Consider the following 22,695-nt stretch of genomic DNA (forward strand, 5'->3'; position numbering starts at 1 on the left):
ACTTTTTTTGTTTAGAGTAAAACTCTCCTAGTTGTAGTATAAAGGTTGAACACAAAGCCTCTCTCAGGGAGATTGAGGAACTTTTGCCTGGGCTTTACTGTTGCTAGGTAGCAGAATAGAGCATGTGACTTAAAGACAATCTGAGGACTGAGAAGCTGCTGGTACAAATCTCTTAATAGTGCAGATTTCCCCTCTGGTCACCTACATTTTGTCCAATAATCTCTACATCTATAAAGTGAGAAAGTACTTAGAAGCAACTTTTTGACAGCCCCCATACTTGTGCATGTTGTGTTTGCAGCACAGCTAGATCCTGCTTCTCAGGTTGTAATCTGCTTTCTTTTTGCTCAACCCTTAGTATGTAAGCTCCTTAGTGTGAATCAAGCAACTAATTACTCTGCAGCTGCTGCAAACTGGAATCATTTCTACAGAGGGAACAGCTCAGAGTTGAGAAGGGTCATTTGTACGACTTGTTTTAATGAAATAACCCATTTTATTTCCTCATAAACATAAAAGAATATGTCAAATGTAAAGAGAAATCTATCCGGGCAGTACTTCCCCTTGTATTTCCTTTGAAAACGGGCAGTTGCTGAACTTGTAAATGGCATTTTTGCTGATGGCAGCTGAAGTTTATAAACGATGACTGAGGTAGAAATAACTGAATATCATTTAGCTTTGTCAGCATGTTCATGGTGATAATTAACTTTAAATTTATTGTAAATGATGAACCGGAGCGTCCCCTAAAGAGCATAACTAGTGTACCCTGGTCAACAAAATGGTGCTTTAACTCAAAGGAATTTGTTATTACTTTGTTATACCAGGTATTGTTAGACATACATCTGAAACAAGCAGAATTTTTGGCACTAAATTAGACAAAGTTTTTCCCAATTTTAGGTCATGAAATCCTAGCATAATAAGAGAAAGAATGAATGTATTTATATGGAAAGCGTTTCTTTGAAGCTGCTTGACTTGAATATTTTTGGAAGTTTTTTTCCTTTCTACTGTCACCACATGCATGCTTAGTATAACGGTTTACTGCAAACTTAACAACTTGGTGCAATCGACTGTCCTGTGTTGCATTAGCCTTTTTAAAAGGAGGGATAGCAACCACCCCATGAATCGGCATAGATCTATTAAATAGAGAATCTTATCAGTGAAGGCCTGATAAACGTAATTTGAGCGCGCTGTTCTATAACTATCAAACTGGAATCTGTGTAACTGGCTTTAAATTGGTGAACATGATTGGATTCAGTTCACTGTATTTTCTCTGTGTGAATGTTAAAAACTGATTTGAATTCAGAGTCAGCTCAAACTAGGGATCTCCCAATCTGACATTGATGTATAGATAGAAACACCACTTTGATCCCCTTCTGTTCCCATACAGGTAGCTGTACCTGTTGTTGTAGACTATTGTTCTCTGTTTGAGTAACGCCCACCCTTTTCACATACTAGTCACAGTAATCTGCTGAAATTTTGGCCCATTCCCCCTGACAGACTTGGTTTTGCATGATCCAGGATTGTAAGCCACCTCACACACACACCTTTTAAATTCTGCCTAATAAAGCATTGATGACTTCTTCCTTACAGAGTGGCCATGTCAACACAGGAGAAATTTCACTCTACATAATGACACTCTCCTTCTAGCTTTAGCCAGAATCTTAACAGCACCCTCATTATTTGTTCTGGGGTTGCATGTTTGAGAGTTATATTTTGGTTGAAAAATTCCCAACCTACCAGGGTCATTGATGTTTGAACATATGATCCATAAGGCATCTAAAAATTAAACCCAAGGATGTCTCAGACCTGTAGGTTAACAGCTGTCTTCCCAACATCATGAATTATTTCTTTTTTATGTTCAATTTGATCAAACAAGACGGCAGTAACTTTTATGTGTTGCCTTAGACTGAGATTTCACTAAAATGTTATGAATTAACAGCTGTAAAGCTGGGAAACTGTATTTTGATACTGTATAATAAAACACATATTAGAATTAACCCATCCTGTTCTGAGATCATTCTTTCTTTGTAATCATTATGATGCTCCCTATTTCCTCATTGTTTTCATCTTTACCAGAGGTATCCACCTCCCACTGTCATGCAGAGTTTGAATTTATAATAATTGAATTGAGGTTACCAACAAAAATTACATCCATGCAATCCATTACATTTGTACTATTGGAGAAATCAATATTGCAAATATGATTACAGTTTAATAGAATATCGAGCAATAGAATGGACCTATCTGAAGATTTTTTATTGCTGCATCATCATCTTCTAGGTATTAATCTTGCAGTATAAAAATAAAGTAAAAAAAATCAATAAAAAATGTTTTATTCAGACAAAAAAAAAAGAGGTAATTCTGATTTAATGTGAGAAAGCAATAAAGATGTGTGTTTTTTTTACAGTGTATGTAAATATGTGGTGACAGCTTTGGGTATATAAGATGAGTCGGATTAAATAAACATGTGCTCCTTCCTGCTGTTTTACTACAAGGGGAGGAGGGTACTTTCTCTAATCTCTGCTTGATCCTCTACAGAAATCCCTTATTTTGATAATCGTTCCTGCTCTTGTACCTTCTGGAGCCTGTTATCCTGGCTGTGAGATTGATACTGCTGCTTAATGCTTACGCCAACCTTAATGGCTAATGTGACAGTCTTAAAAGAGATTTCACGCTGCTGGGTTTTTAACCACCCTCTCATGGTTTTGTTGCTCTTCACATGTTTGGTTTGTCAATGAATTGTTTTTCTTTGCTGATCATTTGCTAGTAAGGTCCCTAAAGCTCCTCCAAAGTGCACAGTAAGAGCATTTTTATGCATTCATGTGGAAAAATGATAGACCGTGCAACATAATGGTCAGATTTTGCGGTTAAATGTTATAGAACTGCAAGTTAGAGTTTGTCTTCTGCTACTCAGTGTTTTCCTTTGCATTTAAACTCATCCTGGTGTGGCTCATGCATTAATAAAACCCTAGACATGGAGACTTCTTTCCAGTGTGAAAGACTAAAACATTGTGCAACAGAAACATTTTATTAGAAACTGGAATAAATCCCTTCCCACCAACCCTTGTCCACGTTAGTTCAACTTCTAATGCACTTCTGGTTAGCTGTTACTCACTGTCAACAACACCAAAAAGAAGTTGTACAGTTCTTCCTAGTATTGTCGATATTTTGACAACGTAATTCCTGTTGTTTTTATCCTGAGCATTCCTCAGTTCAGACCAAGCCTTGCCTCTATTCTTCTATTTATGCCTCCCTCTTGCTTCCAAGCCCATAGGTTTTTTTTTAACCTGTTTTTGAGTGTACTACTGAGAGCCAAAGTCACTTGTTTGGCATTTGATGGCATTCTGCTGCATCGATTTCCATATGAAACAGGCAGCAGCACTTCGCTTTGACAGCATGGACGGGTCCTGCATCTACGCTGCCAGCAGCCGTCCTCTTAACTTTTCTACACACATTCAGTCCGAGGTGACGGCTGTGCCTAAACAGGACGGCATTGATGAAAGCTCAAAAACATCTTTTAGTTCCCCAATATATGCCCAGAAATGTTTCTTGCACACCAGACCTCTGCTACATTTATGTTTTACCTTAATTATTTGTTCCTTCAAAATTCTGCTGTTGACCTGCAAAACAGTTTTTTTTTTTTTTTACTTGAATGGCCTTTGCAATAATAACTCTCCGTCTCAGTTGGCACCTTGTTTTACACCATTGTAATTTCCCCAGAGGGGTCTTGGAGAATTTAGGTTGCTTCATTCTAATGCATGTCTTTGTCGGCCGATTGTAGGAAGTTCTTATCTTCCCTTACAGATTGTGATCTCTCCTGCTGTGCATTTAAGTTGGTAATTAAGGGAAAGGAAAACAGTAAATTAACCAAAAAAAGACTTAGCTTCAAATCATTAACAGTCAGATCAAGAATAAAAAGATTTGCACTTTAGCTTCAACAATATTTATTGACATACTGTAAATATTGTTTTAGTTCAGTAGCATTTCTATAACTCCATCCTTTGATATACTAACTGAGTCACAGAGAGCCACTTGCAGCTCTGGAAACCTCAGATCTAGCAGATAAAAACTGTGTTTCTAACTCAATATGAGTGAAGCTAAAAGTGCCACAAAATAATTTTTAAATAAAATTGTAAAAAAAGTGTTATTTAAATCACTATAAGGGACCTATCAGCTGTGTTTTTTTTGTGCGCACATAATCTTTTTATCCTAAATATATATTGTTTTTGTCTTATATAAGGGACATAACAGGGGCCAGGAACACTTAAACTGGGGCATTGGCCCCTGTTAGCCCCCCGTCTAGAACCACCCATCTATCAGGTTTAAGACATTTGAATATTAAGAAAAAAGGTCTAAAGTACAAATGCACTGGTTGATGACTCATGATCCGAATTAGACAATTTTAGATTAATGAATCATCGTTATGAAACTTAAAGACAAACATTGTTTCCTGTAAATGTATCCAGACAAAAATAAAAACTCCTGTAAAATGAACTCTAAACATATCAGAATAAGATAAAGCCAAGGAACAAATGCTTGATGCATTTGCATTGCATTTACAAGGTTTAGACATGCTTATAAATAATCTGCAGTACTTAATATCAAATTTTATATCTATTTAAATACATAGAAAAATAAAATTTAAATGATTATAATCAGAATCTGGGGAATGTATAAAGGGGAATATTGCAATGAGCCAGAAAAGGCCTGACAGGTGCATGTTTACAAAGGAAGCAGGAAAAGCCCTCACCTGAAATAGTGACTTTTAAAGTTTCAGCTTCCGTGTGTTGAATGTGCCACCTTTTGTAGAGGTAATGGTGTGAGGAAACACTGTCTGTATTGAATTGTTTCCAGCAGATTAGTTACCCCTTGGCATAGCTGCCAGCCTGGGTCTGCATGTACGGCATCTACACACATCTACACACTGCTTCAGATGTTCATTTACATTACTTTTGATGTAGCTTTTTTTTTCTTAGATGCTTTTTTAATATCATGTTTTTTTCATATAACTACCCTTTAAAAATGTGCTTTTTATTCAGTAGAAAATATCTCTTGCCTTAGCCAATTTTCATTAAACCCTACTTGGAAATTTTGGATTAAAGTTGAAACAACAGCCGCAGGAAGCCGCCTATAAGTGTTAAAATGTGGCTAAAAGGAGGTTCAGATTGACTGAGTTAGATTTATTTCAAAGTCTTTATCAAGGGTATATTTAGATGAGACACTGACACAAACTGATTTGGCATATAGTTCTAAAGCAGAAGTCAATGGATGCTTAAGGTCTGGAGGGTTGATGTCAGGGTAAATATCTGATTCCTGAACTGAATGCAGCTTTTTGCTCATTTTACCTGCTTTGATGCTTTTGACGATGCCGAAGCTTCAGGGATCGCTGCCTTGAAACAAGCTTCCCTTTGAAAGCGATCCGAGCAGTTTTATCATTATTGAACCGAGCAGGAGAGGATAATCAATCCAATGAGTTAAATATGCAGCTTATTTTGCTGAGTTTTTTTTTTTTTATAAGAGCAGTTAAGTGTGACGCTGGGTAGGGTGAGCAGAGAAAAAGGCATGCACGTGTTTTACTAGCTTGTAGAGGAGTTTATCTCTCTTCACAGCAATTATGATGAAAACTTTCAATTTTGAGCTCATATACCTGGTATCATCAACTTAGACTTTCAGGGATAAAATACTATTGCAGCTTCACGTATCTTCTTTAATTTATTTAAAATTATGATCCTGATATTTAGCTAATTTAATAGTCAATGTAAACAAAACAAATACATAGATTTCCCTTAATAAATTAAAAACTATTGTCTCTTAGCCTATACATATATATTGCTCCTGCAGAGAATGTGTGTTGGAATGGCTCTGGTACCACCCAGTACCACTATTTACTCTAATTACATCTCAGAACGGACAGGGGCAGCACGCTATATATCAAGATGTCAAAGAGACCATCAAAATTGCACATTCCTCTTTGATTGGGCCTGATGGAGTGCTCTGTCTCTGAACTGTGCCGCCTGAATCAATCTCTCCTGGAAAACATCAGGGAAGCTAGAGCGGTGGTACCTTATCTCAGCAGATGCCACTCTCTGGGAACATCAAAAGAAAGTTGAAGATGAGTGAAGTGAGGTTAGTAGAAGTGTCTGGGGATGGCTGGCACGCTTGTCTCCGAGGTTTGTCGCTGCTGTTAACAGCATACTTAATCAGGGGAAAGCTTCACCTCCTCCCTATATGCGCTTAGACTTAGAAAAAACATCTATTTTTTCAAGAAGATCATTTATTGATGTAACCAAGTTTAATTAATGCAGGAAAGTAACAAAAATGTAAAGAATCTGTATCTGTGTGCAGGATGTGAATTGGGGCAGTTTCGGTGTGGGACGGGTCGATGTATACCTGGTGAATGGCACTGTGACGGAGCGTCAGATTGCAGCGATGACTCCGATGAACACGACTGCCGTAAGTTAAAGCATACAGTATCTCCATAATATGTGTGGAGAGGATCAAAACATGTAGCTACAAGGCAAATTAGCCATGTTACACCTAAGAGCTTGTTCTATTTCCTCAGATACAAGTGTTGTTGAGTGCTACTTCTTATTAGGCTCAAAATCTGGGTGTAGTGATGGACTCAGACCTGAACCTTCAGAGGCATATAGAGACAAGTATCACTGGAAGAATATTTCCAGGATTAAAAGAGCAATGTCCCAGTAAGACCTTAAAGAAGTTATTCAGTGAAAAAGTTAATCAAACAGTGGAATTTGATTCAGAAAGCTGCAGCCAGCATCCTCACTAAGTGGAGCACATCACCCCATTTCTAAAGTCCTTCTACTGGCTCCCACTATTATCTGAATATCAGATAATAGACTTTAAAATACCTCTGTTAGTCTGTAGATAATTCAATGTCTAAATATTACAGACTTGTTGTCAGAGGATCATCTGTCCAGACCTCCCAAGTCTTCTAGATTAAGTCTGCTCTATACACCAAGAACCAGAACCAAACATGAAGAAACACTTTCGTTCTTTTGCTCCACTGATCTTGAATGAATCCTCAGACTACTGTTAAATTGCTGAAACCCTAAATTGCTTTAAATCTAGATCAATAACCAGTTTATTTATAGTTTCTTTATGTCCTTTTATTCTGTTTGTAGCAACGCTTTACTTTTCTTTATTATTTTTTAGTGCAGATTACCTTTTTATGTGTTTTTGTTTCTTATATTTCAATAATGTAAAGCACTTCTGGTATTTCCTGTTGCTGGAATGCACAAATACACAGGCTTCACTCTGATATCTACTTATATGTCTCACTCTGCGGGGGTGAATAATGATGTGTTTTTGTGTGTATTCTGACAGCTCAGGTAACATGTGATGACAGTCATTTCCAGTGCCTGAGTGACGGCGAGTGCATCCCCATTGTATGGCTGTGTGATAATGAGGAGGACTGTGAGGACAGCTCAGATGAGAGGCACTGCCGTGAGTACACTTCAGATCAACAGCAACTTTTCCATAGTTTCTCTGCAAATATTGTCATTTGCCATCCATTATTTGTTATAGATTCAGAATGCAGGCTTTGCTTTTTTCTATTTATTAGGATTTTTTATTTGAAATATTGCACATTTTGCACTGAAAGGAAAGTGTTACATGGTTTATAAAACAATTTTAGTGAGAGGGATTGCCTCCAGATGCCACCTGATGAGGTAACAGAAATATCTCAGAGGTTTGTTAAAGAACATACTGTATGATGTCATTTATCGGAACATGTGAAGAAATATCTTCAGTAAGACAAAAGGACACACCAGGTCACCAAGACAAGCAGACAGAAAGCTGTGGAGAAGTGAAAAGCTGAGTGACGTTCTTATAGAACTGCATTTCAAGTTTAAACCTCTCCCAGAACAATGTTCAATCTTCAAACCTACAAAAACATGGCATCTGCTGAAACTGTCAGGGGCTGCAAAGATCTACTGCTCTAGTGGGAGAACCTGCTGACTGAAAAACTATTTATGGTGACGCCGTAGATAGGGCCTTAATGAGAAAGTGACAAGAAGGAAATCTTTCATCTTCCATCTTGGAAAGGCTGCACCATTATTGCTTTGAAACAAGTACTGTCATTCTGGGTCCTTGACAAGATCCTTAGCCCTCAAATGTTCGGAAGACATGGCATAAGTACTTCCAAAAACAGAAAGAGGGACACTTGAGAAGAACAATAAGAAGAACTAATTAAGAGTGTGAACCTGAAGAGCAAACATTTTCAAAATGTCTTGTGGAGCTATTTGGAAAGAGGTGCAGGCGTACAACTAAACCTGAATTCCTTAGCAGCAACAGAAACCCCATGAGATGGACTTTCTTCTAGGTGCATTTTTATTAGAGGCGTCCCAATCTGATAAAGGTATCAGATATGAGTCTGAAATTAAGCAAAAAGCTACCATCAGATTGTATCGGCCTGCATCTAAATGTCCGATATTGGCTTGCAGATAGAAAAACTCTGGGTGTGTTTAAAGTTTCTCTAACCCTGATCTCTGTGTGAAACCAAACCGGGGAATTAAAGGTGAGAATTTTGAAAAAGTGAAAGAGGTTCAGGTTTGAAAGAGGTTGAGATTCATGGCTGCATTGGAATGGTCCACAGAAGTCCAGAACCACACCACAAAAGTCCATCACATCAGTACTTTGCAAAAGTACAAAATATTGGCATAAATTTTGGTCTCTGGATGAATTAAGCTGGAGGTAACTTACTCCAAAAGACTGATGTAATTGTTTTGAAAGGTTGCAGTAATCTTTATAATCACCTTGGGGTGAATACAAATGCATCCTGCATGTTTTAGATTCGATTTCAAAAACAGAATTATTTACCTTTCCACTTCACCACTCAGTAGAATTTTGTTTGGTCAGTCTAATAAAATCCCATTAAAATCAAAAGAGGTTTGTAATTGCAGAATATTGAAGTTCAAAAGGTCTTGTTATCTTGTTCCAAAGTATTGTAAGCTATAAAGCTGTTGTTTTATTAAATATTTCTTTAATTACATCTCAGCTGGGAGGACATGCACCAGTGGCCAGTTCAGCTGCAGCAACGGCGCGTGCATCCCAGGAGAATACCATTGCGACCACCTGGCAGACTGCTTAGATGGATCTGATGAGACCAACTGCAGTAAGTCTTCTTCTCGATGGATTTTTTTCCTTCTTCTTTTTATCTTGGGCTCCTGTGGCATTTTAATCAATTTGTTAAGATTAAGAGGCTCGCTGACTGACACAAGGGGCCACAATATGCTTCTTGTTGTCAGAGGTTGATTGCAGATTCCTTGGTGGATTAGTCAAGCTGAAGTTCAGCTGCTATGCCATTATTGTGCCGACATGCTAGTCCCATAGCAAAACGAACTGTGGTAATCTCGCAATTGTACAAAGAATGCTGTGGCAACCACCGTTGTTATGGTAGTGCTTTTGATTTTTAGTCTGTTATCCTTCCCATTCATAAGGTTTTTCACGTGTTAAGAGCTATAAAGGGGTCATTTTGTAACGTCTATTTCCATGCATAACACTGGCCTGATGATGATTTAATCTTGCAGATTACCCTCGGTGTACAGAGATGAGGTGTGCCAATGGGGCCTGCTATAACCGAACTCAAAGATGTGACCATATACTTGACTGCCGTGACGGCTCTGATGAGGCAAACTGCAGTAAGCCATCTATTTTATAATAAATTCAAAAGGTGAAACGTAGATGAAGGAATAGCAATGGAGCTTTTGATTGTTGTGTTCTGTTTTTCATAGCACAGCACTGCAATACAGGCTTCCACCAATGCAATAATGGGCTATGTGTTCCTCAACGCTACGTCTGTGACCATGACGATGACTGTGGAGACCGGAGTGATGAGTTAAACTGCAGTATGTAGAACCAGTCTCTGTACAGTCTGTTTTTCCTTCAATCAACAATGCTAATTTTGGCTTTTTAGCTTGGATAAATACACATTAGTTCGGCTTTTTGTCCTTCAGCGTATCCTGCTTGCAGAGGAAATTACTTCACTTGTCCTAGCGGTCGCTGTATCCACCAGGTCTGGCTTTGTGATGGAGAGGATGACTGTGAGGACAATGCTGATGAAAAAGGCTGTGGTATGTATACAGTAGCTGGAATTTTAATCCAATATAATAAATTAGTCATTTTTGGAGGCAGTGGGTCTGGATATTTAGCAGGTTAAACAGCCCTAAAACAGGCAGGAACTGAGGCCACAGAAACCTGATTCATCTTTGGTCTCCATGGTTGGTTTGGTTTGTCAAGACGCTATGCCTGCACTCCTTTAAGTGTGTTATTCAAATGCCTCTTTGTGGCACAAGATTGCGCAGCCCCCCGAGGAGGCTTTAGAATCCCTCCACATGGCTGTGAAGAGTGTATGTTTTTAAAGGAAGGGCTGCAGAAGCCCCCTGAGCCCCCTGCGTACCCCCACAGCTCCTTAGTCACAATTTTCTTTAGATCAGGATTCCTGTGGAGACATTTCAGCATGGTTCGAGAGTTGCTCTCATTTTGCAGCACATCTAAAACCTTCTAGTTTCATTTTGTTTGATGTTTGGTATTTCCTTTTATTATGTAATAAATTATGTTATGAACCATTTTACATTATATTTTATTTTGTGTAAAAATTTGAATGGTTCTAAATAATGCAATCAACTATTATATTTTCAAGCAATGTTGCTGTACATTTTGTTCATAAAGTTTGTACTTTATAGTTATAGAAACAATGACAATGTTAGCAACAATATTATTATTTTCTCTTTTTTTTTCAATTTTGTACAATTTGAGCGTAACCTTGGGTTCAGGCCTACTCGATAGTGTTTCCTCAATAGGCCTCTTTTAAATTTTATTTATCTGGTTTAGCGTTTTACATTTATCTTTGTTCATTTTCATTAGTTTTTTTTTTTTACATTTCTAGCCTATTTGTTTTTATTTTATTTTAAAATGACCGTTTTCCTCTGCAGACAACTTATTACAGTTGAAAATAAAGGTGAGTTGTGTATTTTCTTGTTAGATAATGTTCCACGGGAGTGTTACCCAGGGGAGTGGCCCTGTCCATCCTCTGGGCTGTGCATCCCCATGGAGAAGCTGTGTGATGGGCAGGCTGACTGCCCTGATGGAGAGGATGAAACTAACACCACTGCTGGACACAACTGCAGTTAGTACACATAGAGTGTTTGTTGCTTTCTGCCAATTTGTCATTATGAACACCGATAAATAGTATGATTTATCCGTTTTTCAGGCATCTTGAGGTGTGCTACTTTGAGCTGTGAGCATCACTGCCACCCGTCCCCCAGTGGAGGAGCATGTTCCTGTCCATCCGGCTACATTGTCAGCAGCAATGACAGTCGTTCCTGTATAGGTATTTACATCTTTACCCTTAAAGTTAATAATCAGTAGGTTGGCTATTAGCCTCACTCTCATCACGTCTGAAGACCCACAGGATAGGGGGAAGAAGAAATAAGAGATTATAGGATAAAGTCATCATCTAATGCTGGTGAAGATTCTCAGTCATCCAGGTCATAGTCATTCCAAAAAAAGTAAAAAAAAAAAACAATCCACTGAACTTCGTTTCATAGTTTGAAGACGTTTCGCTTCGTACTCAGGAAGCTTTTTCAATCCAAAATCATTTCTGAAAAACCTTCCTGGATGGGAAGCAAAATGTCTTCAAACTCAGAAACAAAGTCCAGTTGATTGTTTTTTTTAACTTTTTTGAGTCATCATCTAATCTGCATTACAAAGAGAAATGGACAAATTGTCTCCAAGATTTACAAAGCTGGTAAAGACACCCAGCTATTATCACAACATGGGGTCATTATGTAAAGCAATTAAGGATGATTGCAAACCACCAGCTTCAGATTTGAATAAAAGTTAAATAAAAATATGATTTTTTTTCCTTCTCTGAGTTAGGAGACATTTGAGATATTGATAAAACCTGTAGCACTAAAAAGGCTATATATGGAAATGTTTAAAGGAGCAAGAAGTGCATTTTCACCATTAGAGGTGCACGTTGAGCACTCTGTGCAGACCAAAACAAAGGTACATTCTAATACAACTTTCTATCAAGCTCAATAATATGCCACACCAGGTCATTTGATTAGAATAATAATATAATTCATCCCATTAAATTCAGACTGTAAAAATTGTGTTGTTTAGTTTTCATTAATTTTGTATACAGTGTGGGATCTATTGTTTTCCTTGCAGTGTCATTTTTATTGAAAATAAAAGAGACAATATGCTCAAGTTGCTGTCAGTGTAAGGACTCGGCATAACTACAAGGAGTAGACAAGGCAGGGACAACTACCAGGTGATACTACTGACTGGAATAAAAAATCTAGTACCAGTTACCTGTTTTAGCTTTAGATTATTTGTCAAAGAGAGAATGCCCTGATTGTACGTGATGATCATGTACAGTAGTGTCCATTGCTGGTCTAACTCCTACAATTTACCCACAATTATAGTATTACATTGAACTGAGTCAACATGGCAAAACAAGTCTAATAAGTATCTATAGCACCAACAAAAGCTATGATTTGACTTCATGCTGTTCCTCATCAGTCCAGGAGGAGAGAAACTAGCTCTGAGTCAAACTGGAGCTGCTTCTGCTTTGGAACTGCTCTCCACCTTGGAATCACAATGCCAATTTTAATCATCGTTTTATCCCTTTTCTTATCTGGAAACATCAATAATGGGTGCTGATTGTCTTCAGGATGCTCAAGATGAATGCTTTGGTCCACTGGAAGCACTGTGTGTCATTTTGCTGCTATTCTGCGCTAGTAAGCCCTGAGTGGCAGCTGTTAAAATACACATATCTGTTGAAATACACATATATTCACATATACATGTATGCGACTGGCCTGGTTATTTAAACAAGAGACTGAAGTTAACATTTTGTTTATTGCTCCTGGATACGTTTAAAAGCACTGTTAGATTGAGCAAATTTCTATTTAAATTTGTAGTTGCCTGTGTGCCTGTTTAGTTTTGCGTTGGCCTCGGTTTTGATCCTGTTTTTTAATTTTTTTATTCCATCACATTAAAGACTTTGACGACTGCTCCATGTGGGGCGTCTGTGACCAGCTGTGTGAGGACCGCATAGGATCCCATCGCTGCAGCTGTCGGGAGGGCTATACTCTGGAGCAACATCGCTACTGCAGAGCAGACGTATCTAGTGAGTGGCTCTTTCACAAATTGTTTATTATATCTTTTAAGTGGTTTATGACTATGTGTGTGATAATACTAAATAAAGTGCATTAGAGTAGTCCGTACTATACCTTTTTTTATCTGCTAAAAATGTATCTAGCTTCATTGAGTCCATTTGCTTCTTTAAGTGTAGAAAGTGTTTTTACTAAAACAGTGACCTCTAATTAAGTATTGGTAAAAATCATTATAGTGATAGTAAGCAAACGTTTCTCCTGTGTTGTCAGGAATCTGCTTTAGGAACAAAAATCTGATGTTTCAATAAGAGAATTTTAATAACAATGTATGTTACATTTTTCTTCTTATGCACTTTTTCTTCATTTCAGCTGGAGTTCCTTTCCTAGTTTTTTCTAACGGCAGAGATCTGGTAATAGGTGACATCCATGGCAACAGTCTGCGCACTTTAGTCAATTCACAGAACAGAGGAATTGCTGTTGGAGTCGACTTCCACTATGATCGGCGTATGATCTTTTGGTCAGATACCATACAAAATAAGGTGCTTTCTACTTTCTGCCTTTTTTATTTTCCTCCTGTCAGTTATTTGACTTCCTCACCACTTCAACATGTTGTAAGAATTGTGCCCGTCTTAGTTTTTCTCATGAATTGAGGTAATCTCCTAGTAGCCAAGAACAAATTCTTCTAATAATCTTTTAAAATATCAGCAATGTTGATACTATAATAATGGAATAGCTAGTGGTCCCGTGGTGGCTGGCTCATAATGGAGGGAAAAAGATATGTAATAGAATCCAAATGGCTTAATCTTGAGCCTGTCTGATAGGCTCATATGATATTGACATACCAAGGCCTAATTTTTGTAACTCGATCTTGTTAGAACTAATCATGCTGTATTCATTTTCATTGGTGCTGTCCATTTGTAAGCATTCTTTTGCAAGCTAAAGGGGCTTTGTCCTGACTAGACCTGGGGCTTCTTTTTGGTTCAAGCTACTATGGCTTAGCTGGAAGGCTGGAACATACCTCTGACAGAGCATCTCTGTATAATTGTCACACCGAAGGCAGTATGTCAGTTTAAATGTAGGGAGAGCACAAACAGGGCATCTGAATGCAACCGGAAAGGTTAAACTACCTGGCTATTTCCACGTCTTTGGTTTCTCTTTAAACAGGTCAGTTGGAAATCCTGCTTTCTAGATATCTGGATCTGGTTTCCATAAAAAGCAGAGTTGCTAAAAGCCCTGCCTCTTGGCTGGCTGCATAGTGCCAAGGCTTGCAGATTGAGTTTGAGGTTCACAGTGGTACAGTAGCAGGTTCAGAGGTCAAACACTCTCTGTCTATGTCACGTTTAATGAGGTATTTTTATTTATCTTTAACCTGTAACTTCATCAACGCTCTCAAACATTTTACACAAAAGGTTTTGTTTGCTATAGGCATGGGCTGATAAGAGATCTTCACATAATTCAATTTATATTTATATAAAAATTTGAGCTTATTTTATAATCTTATTTTAATATAGCCATTATTGAAGATATGTAGTCTATTTATTTTTCTCCTTTGATCACTTTAAAAAAACGACAACAAACGACAGTGAAATCGAATCTCTGCTAAACCTTTGCAACGCATCATCAACAAACAAATACCTCATGACCAATCTGCTCCCCTTCCCCTCCTGAAACACAAAATGCAACTGAATGAAAATAAACATCTGTTTTTAAAATCGGTCTACTTATATTAATTGGGCCAGTGGCAAAATTTTTTTTCAATGATGACATTGTTAGCTTTGTATGATAGTGCCAATATTACCATTGATAATGCCACTACAATAATACTGAGGAATATAATCTAATAAGTATTATATTTATTATATTACACTATTATTAATAACTATACTACTTTTATTATTAACAAAAGCACAAGAAGTATTTTTTACTTTAGCCAAAATTATAATTAGACATTCTTATTCTTTTTTATTTTTTTTTAAATTTTATTTACAATTATGCACCACCATCGAATAATGTTATAATATAATGATAATGATATATAATTAACTAGAAAATTCCTGCTAATTTTTGGAGGGGTCTTCCCCTTTCTGCGTGGTCTTTCTTGATTATTTTTAAGTTTGTGGCAGCTTGTGTCAGCATATTTTGCAGGCAACTTGCATTGCCATAGTTTTTGGCTGCTTACGTTGCCATAATTTGTGACAACTTATGTCGCCTATTGGTAATTCAGTGGCTGATAGGAAGTAATTTATTTATTATGGGTTCTATTAGAATATTTTCAATACCTTTGTAATTTTCATTAAATCTTTGTTTCCCTATTATGATGTTTAAAGATGAGGATTGGGAGACTTTTATTTTGAAGTTTTGTAATCTAATTTCGAAAGCTCATAGGCTTTTATTCAGTAGACTACTAGGTGTCTTATTTTGAAAGTCTGGCATGGGTGTGTCCTAGGATATGGTCAGATCCAAAAGTGATGTGGAATCCCTTTCCACATTTTAAATCACCCTTTTCCCTATTATTAAGTTAATATACACTTTATTACTGTGGTAAGGGGAAGTTTTTATTTAGAAATTTTCAGTGGGATATGTTGTGAAAAGGCTTTGGTAGTCAAATTTCCAAAACTGGCCTAGTTTGGTTCATAAGCTTGAGTCCTATGCTGGAGTGAATTGTTCTGTGAAATGCAAAGGCTTTTATTTAGCAGAGTACAGGGTGTCTTATTTTGAAATTCTGGTATGGGTGTGTCTACTCAGACCCACCAGTAATATAGAATCAACTTCCAATTTTAAATCAAGCTTTTTTACTATTATTGTATATATTGGAGGCTTTTATTTTGAAATTCTTTCCTGACAAACTCCTACAGGCGTTAAAAATAAAGCCGATCCCCCTTTAGCTTTAGCAAAGGATAATTGATAATATAACAGTTAAAACAAACAGTTGTGAAACTGTGCTGAGCCCCCCCTCGCCCAAAAAGAAAGAAAGAAAGAAACAAACAAAAAATCAAACAAACAAACAAAAAAAAAAGAAAACCAAAAACTTATATCTGTATATATTGGCTTCTGTCTGATCTGCACGTGGAATAAAACAAGGAAAGCAGGAATAGATTTGGGATAATTAAAAAGTTGTATGCTTTTGTTAGGTGCAACTAATAACAAAAAGGAAATTTGAACTTGAAAGTTTGTTAATAAGATACCATTCTAGGTTTAAACGCCAGTAATTTCCTTTTAATCTGATAAGGACTTCCCATCAGCGCACTAATAAGCTGACCACAATGGCATCTTTTATCTCCAGGTGTTTTCTGTGCATATGGATGGTTCCAACATGCAGGTGGTTTTAAATGTATCAGTTGACTATCCTGAGAATCTGGCAGTGGACTGGGTGAACAATAAACTGTATGTGGTGGAGGCCAGCGTCAATAGAATTGAAATGGTGAACTTGGATGGAAGCAACCGGGTTACGCTCATCACTGAAAACCTCGGAAACCCTAGAGGACTGGCGGTGGACCCCACTGTCGGGTAAGCGCATGCCCCTTTCTTCATCGTTTAATTAATCCAGCCAACAGCAGTCCCCACAATCTGCTTTGCTCCAATAGCATGGAATAATTGGGTGGGATGTTTGAGATTAACAGATTGCCATAGAGAGATTAGTGAGGACCAATGTAAGTGATGACCCTCATTGTAATCCTATAGTGTAGTTCAAGGGAGAGCGGCAGCCAGGTGGCTCCACAGAAACTCCTTATCTCAAAGTATTGCTTAGCTCTTTGGTGGATGCCCTGCCACCCACATAGAGTTATCCTACTGTAGATGCCTAATTAAAAAAGTTCTCTAATTGTACAATTTTAGGCCAGGTATGTGTTTTTGTGTTGCTTTTCCACGCATACATTGAGAAACCTCTCTTTTTCTTTTTTTTAAAGGTATATGTTCTTCTCAGACTGGGAGGCAGCAAACGGTCTGCCAGGCCTAGAGCGGGCCTTCATGGATGGTACCAATCGTTATGGGATTATTGGCACCAAACTAGGCTGGCCCTCTGGAATCACTCTAGACATAGAGGCGAAGCGCATCTACTGGGTTGACAGCCGCTATGATTATATTGAAACGGCAACCTATGACGGTCTGCACAGGTACTTCATGTGTTAAACTCCTTCGAGCTTGTATCCTAAATACCTTTAGATGAATGATTAAAAACTTTTAAATTCTTTTAGATGATTTTAGAAAATACACAAAGAGATATTTCCATTATTACTAATTACTTACTGTGTTGCCATTTTTGTTCTGACAGGAAAACCGTTGCCCATGGGGGGGCTGTGGTCCCACATCCTTTTGGCATCAGTCTGTTTGAGCACAATGTCTATTTCACGGACTGGACCAAGATGGCCGTGATAAAAGCAAACAAGTTTACTGACAGCAATCCACATGTGATTTACTCTACATCTCACACCCCACATGGAGTAGCAGTTATACATCAGCTAAAGCAACCACAAGGTAAGCTTTCTAGTAGCTGAAATCCTAAACAGAAGCCCCCCTGCAGTTATTAGCAGATGTGCACTTATCAGAGTTATGGTTAATTTTTAATTTCGTTGCACTTTTCATAAAGTTCTAACCTTCTAATAAAGATTTTGATGATTTAGTCTAGAATAACTTCTACTTCTATTTAGTTTAGTATACTAAGTATAGTAATTCCAAAGATTTATATGCATAAATCAAAAGTTCTGATGTTAAAAGAAATATTCTGAGTATTCTGGACCTCAGACTTCAGAAATACTCAATTGAACCCAAATGAAAGTTAAATGTAGTAATTAATATAAGTACTTTGGCTTGGGTTGACAGTGTATAACAGACAGAGGCTGAAAGAAGGTTGACTTTGCACTTTAGTAAATTCAGATTCATTGCAATCTGTTGAAAATCTTGCTTTCCTGCAGCCTAAATGAATAGCAAATAATGTTTCATTTTGAATTCTTTGTTGCATTTTTGTGCTTTTTCAGCCAGTATGTGCTGGGCGGTTTGGTCCCTTCAAAAGTTAACAAAATGTTTCCTAAGGGATACAAATGATTACCGGTACCCTGGGGAATGCAGCTCATTTTGTGTCAAAAGTATGAAACAGGAGGAAGTAATACATCAGCTCCCCCTGAAGTCTATCGCTACTTGCTTGGAATAGTTTTCTTCACCTCTTGTGTTACTCTTATGTTTTAAACAACTCATATATAGCTTTAATTCTTCTTTACTTAACTAGAAGCATCGCTATAAAGAGTGTTGTTGTCTGCACAACCTAATAGCACCTTTATGTGGTTCGTTTCAACTTAAAGAAGATTATTTTTGTTTTGCTTTTTCTACTCAAACAAGGCCCAATTTAGCTGAAAATGGTCAAATTCCAATAACAGGAAGATTGCTCAATGTGTGTAGTTTAACACTTTTTAAAAGTGTTGTTGTAATTGGAGATGGATGATATTCATGAGCCATTTACTAATAATCCACTAATATATAAGGTACTGTTTTTTGTGACAATCAGTGAGGATTATGCCTGCCCAGATTGCAGGCACCCAATTGATGGATGAGTCTTACGGAAGAGATGAAGTAAACCTGTTAGTGGTGCTGATCGTTTTTAAAGCTTTTCAAAGTTTCAGAAACAATTATCTGATATGAGCAAAAATTACACTATCCTGCTTCCCTAGTTTTAATTTTAGAACCAGCAAATGTTGTTAAGGATTATAATGTTTAAAAATCAAGTGTTTTTGATTTTTTTCCGCCTGTCTCTAGTGCCAAATCCTTGCAGTGTGGACAGTGGTGGATGTGAGCAGATCTGTGTTTTAAGTCACAGGAGTGACAATGGAGGACTTGGTTATCGCTGCAAATGTCGCATTGGTTATGATCTGCACGCTGATGGCAAACGGTGTTTGCGTAAGTTAAGATTTGTTATCAAAACTTTTTTCCTTAAATTTTTTATTTTTTTTGCAAAGCTCCTTGCCTTTGAAAGCTGTTTTAGCTCCTGCATTCTTCTATTGCCTTCCATCCAGCTGTGAGGCAGTTTCTGCTGTTCTCCAGCCAGCTGGCTGTGAGAGGAATCCCCTTTAACCTGTCCTCCCAGGAGGACATCATCCTGCCGGTCACCGGATCACCCTCCTACTTCGTGGGTGTGGATTTTAGCGCTGAGGATGATGCCATCTTTTTCTCTGACTCTGCAAAAGATATTATTTACAAACAAAAGGTGGATGGAACAGGTGACTATATTTTTTAACTCTATAAAACTAAAATCATAATAGTATTGCTGTTCTGCTCTACCATGCATCCTCACACTGGTTTAGGGATTTAAGAGATCAAGGAATCTCATGATGATAGAAAGGGGATCTGTAACAATTAACCAAGCTTTTTAAAACCTAAAAAGAAGCTTTCCCCCCATGTTTTAGAAAAGCCATATTTACGCCCAGGTGCACAGAGACAAGAGCAGAAAAAAATCTACTCTGATCAGCAGTTGTGTTAAGAGTTGCTCTGAGAGGAAAATTCCAGCTGACAGCTTATTTATTTAAATGTGTTCCTCTTTCATCTTGCAGTAAGACAGTGCTCTGACTGCTTTGATCTGTGCAGGCAGGGAGATATTGGCGGCTAACAGAGTGGAGGGAGTGGAGGATCTGGCTTATGACTGGATTTCGAAAAACCTCTACTGGACAGACCCACGATACAGGAGCATATCCGTCCTGAGACTGGCTGATAAGTCCAGGAGGGCCATTATACAGAACCTGAACAACCCCAGGGCCATCGTGGTGCATCCTATTATTGGGTAAATCCAAACAAACGGCAACATTTTCCAGAAAAACGTTGGTTATGTTGTTCCGTGAAGCACATTTCTAGTTTGATCATTGCTGACTGTGTATTAAAGTCTTATTGCTGAGTTAATGTACAGAAAAAAGCTAAATTTTGCTCTAGCGATTATTCAGTTTGTCATATGCTGTCTGAATTTCTTGAGTTTTAATGTTCTTTTTTCTTAATTTTGTGTTTTTCTTGCTATATTTATTATACTCACTTTATAAATTATGCCTATTTACAGATCTCTACAGATAAAGATGATTAAAGAAAAATCATCCTTCTATTTTTAGATTCACATTCCAAGAACTGATCATCCATTCATAAACCTTCTACTATTAGGCCATCAGCTGATTGAATATAATATAATTTAGAACAAGTGGCTATTTCCTATAGTCTTAAAGTCATGAGGCCTCTGTGTTTAACTGCACAGATTAGCCCAGTATGAAGGCCAGTGTTGTATTTAACACTAAGAAGCTGGATTAAACAGAAAAGCTCTACATTGCAGACGTGTCAAAGAGAAACTTTTAAATAAATCACACAGGTAGATGTTTAGTAGCAACTTTGGATATTTTTTAGATTAAACATGCAAGGGAATCTTTTTATTCTTGTTGTTTCACCAGGTATATTTTTTGGACTGACTGGTACCGTCCTGCAAAGATTATGAGGGCTTGGGGTGACGGGTCACATGCCATGTCTATTGTAAACACTACCCTGGGCTGGCCCAATGGATTAGCAATTGACTGGAGGTGAGCCAAATATCTTACATCCGAGCGCTCGGAACAACAGCCCCACATTGTATTAATTTTTTTTTTAACACATTGCTTAATTAGTAAAATGAAACAATTAGTCTAAAATAGTCCCAAAGCTGTCACCCTCAGCATCCTAGAAAATACACAAACATTTTTGTGTACATTTAAAGTGATATTTAGAGAAAAGGAAAACAATTTTGTTGTAATTTAATTGAGACTAACAACACAGATGTAAACCTTATTCATGATAAGCTGAAATTACTGCAAAGATGTTCAAAAGTGTTTAAAAATGTAAAGTGAGATTTAATTTCACTTCAAACAGAGTCCTAACAAAACTGAAACACTACTTTAAAGTTAAAGCTTATTCATTATTAAAAGTATGTTACCAACGACTTTAATATCACAAATATTCTTTCCTACACCAAACAATACAACCATGTTCCAATTTTAAAATCAGATAGCGATATATTTGCAGATATAAAGGTGTCTCATAAAGCTGGGTTTTTATTTTTTACTCACTGATTCATATTTATTTTAAGGTTTTGTCACACTGTATTTGTGATTATTACAATGATCAATAGTTTAATTGGCTATTAATTGGCTAACATTTCTTATTAATACTTGGATTGGAGACTTAGATTAAATTTTTTTTATCACTTTAAACTTTATTTTAGCAATTAACATAATTAGCCTAGCTCAGTGTGTAGTTCCCTGTTGGCCTTTTCATTACCTCACCTGTGAGATTTGTCAAAACGCCGCCAACATTTCCAAATCCAGAATAGTCCATGACCTGATAGAATTGGATTTGTCCAACAAGATTAAAAATTACTTAGCTTTGTGTCATTTGCTAAAGTCCATACCAGAAGCAACAGCTGATTTAGGCCTGCGTTAAAGCTTTTACTATTTACAGCTTTAGACTTCAGTTGGAACTTCTTTCTTGCTGCAGTTAAGACTTCTGCACTGAAGAGTTTTGCTGTGACCTGCTGTAGCTGATTATAGTTTGTTCTTTGATTGGAAAATGTTTAGTTTCTGCACAGTCAATCATAGAAACAGTCTTATCAGGCGTAACATAAGTCGATATTTTGGAATTTTCTGTTACACTCTAATAGGTTTAATTCTAAATCATTTTAAATAAATATTCATTATTTTATTGTACTTATTGCTACAGTCACCTCTCTGATTTGAACACCTTTCAGTTCCATGCGTCTGTATTGGGTCGATGCTTTCTTTGACAAGATTGAGCACAGCAACTTTAATGGACAAAACAGGCTTTCTTTGGACCGCATCACTCAGATCTCTCATCCTTTTGGCCTTACCATCTTTGATGGTAAGTCCTTAACATCTAAAGACCATGAATGTTTCTTTTCCTTTAACTTTAGTCATTATCATGTCAAAGAAGCAATTACTTGAAGCAGTTGGTGATGAGAGATAGAGTAGCATATGTCATGCTCTGCTGCTCCTTTCACACAAAGGCTATGCATATTTCACCGACTGGCGACTGGGTGGCATCGTGCGTGTGCGGAAAACTGACGGTGGGCAGATGGTTGTTATTAGAAGAGGAATCAGCCACATCATGCATGTCAAGTCTTTTAACTCCAACTCTCAGATCGGTCAGTAGCTTCATTCACTGCTCCTCTAACTTTCTTGTTCTTGTAAGGGTGACCTCAGTCATATTCCTGGTCATTACCCTCCCACCTACCCCTTCTCAGGTTCCAACCTCTGCAACAGGCAGACAAATCCCAACGGAGACTGCAGCCACTTCTGCTTCCCTGCTCCAGACTCCCAGAGAGTGTGTGGCTGCCCCTATGGCATGAAGCTGTCGCCAAACCAGCAGACGTGTGTGGAGGACCCCTCCAACGAGCCCCCTACAATGCAGTGCGGAGCCAACTCCTTCTCTTGTGGCAACGGCAAATGTGTCCCAAACAGCTTCAAATGTGACGGCGTTGATGACTGCCACGACAACACTGATGAACTCCATTGCGGAATCAACAGTAACCTGACTAATTAAACATTTCTCACAC

General features: G+C 37.6%; 1 protein-coding gene across 2 annotated transcripts in view; it reads left to right on the plus strand.

Annotated features, from left to right (window-relative positions):
• Positions 1-22,695, plus strand: part of lrp2 (LDL receptor related protein 2) — a 76,499-nt gene that overhangs the window by 403 nt on the left and 53,401 nt on the right. For both annotated transcript variants that reach the window (XM_015388696.1, XM_015388697.1), the window contains exons 2-21: positions 6,340-6,447; positions 7,339-7,458; positions 9,011-9,127; positions 9,543-9,653; positions 9,747-9,860; positions 9,969-10,085; positions 10,997-11,140; positions 11,225-11,344; positions 13,022-13,150; positions 13,506-13,675; positions 16,420-16,643; positions 17,042-17,248; positions 17,407-17,609; positions 18,882-19,022; positions 19,139-19,342; positions 19,707-19,899; positions 20,546-20,671; positions 21,871-22,001; positions 22,147-22,284; positions 22,384-22,665. In XM_015388696.1, the coding sequence (XP_015244182.1) occupies positions 6,340-6,447; positions 7,339-7,458; positions 9,011-9,127; positions 9,543-9,653; positions 9,747-9,860; positions 9,969-10,085; positions 10,997-11,140; positions 11,225-11,344; positions 13,022-13,150; positions 13,506-13,675; positions 16,420-16,643; positions 17,042-17,248; positions 17,407-17,609; positions 18,882-19,022; positions 19,139-19,342; positions 19,707-19,899; positions 20,546-20,671; positions 21,871-22,001; positions 22,147-22,284; positions 22,384-22,665 (3,099 nt within the window). The remainder of the gene's footprint in view (positions 1-6,339; positions 6,448-7,338; positions 7,459-9,010; positions 9,128-9,542; positions 9,654-9,746; positions 9,861-9,968; positions 10,086-10,996; positions 11,141-11,224; positions 11,345-13,021; positions 13,151-13,505; positions 13,676-16,419; positions 16,644-17,041; positions 17,249-17,406; positions 17,610-18,881; positions 19,023-19,138; positions 19,343-19,706; positions 19,900-20,545; positions 20,672-21,870; positions 22,002-22,146; positions 22,285-22,383; positions 22,666-22,695) is intronic.

This window comes from Cyprinodon variegatus, unplaced genomic scaffold (genome assembly GCF_000732505.1).
Source record: "Cyprinodon variegatus isolate N-32 unplaced genomic scaffold, C_variegatus-1.0 Scaffold432, whole genome shotgun sequence".
NCBI classification, from domain to species: Eukaryota; Metazoa; Chordata; class Actinopteri; order Cyprinodontiformes; family Cyprinodontidae; genus Cyprinodon; species Cyprinodon variegatus.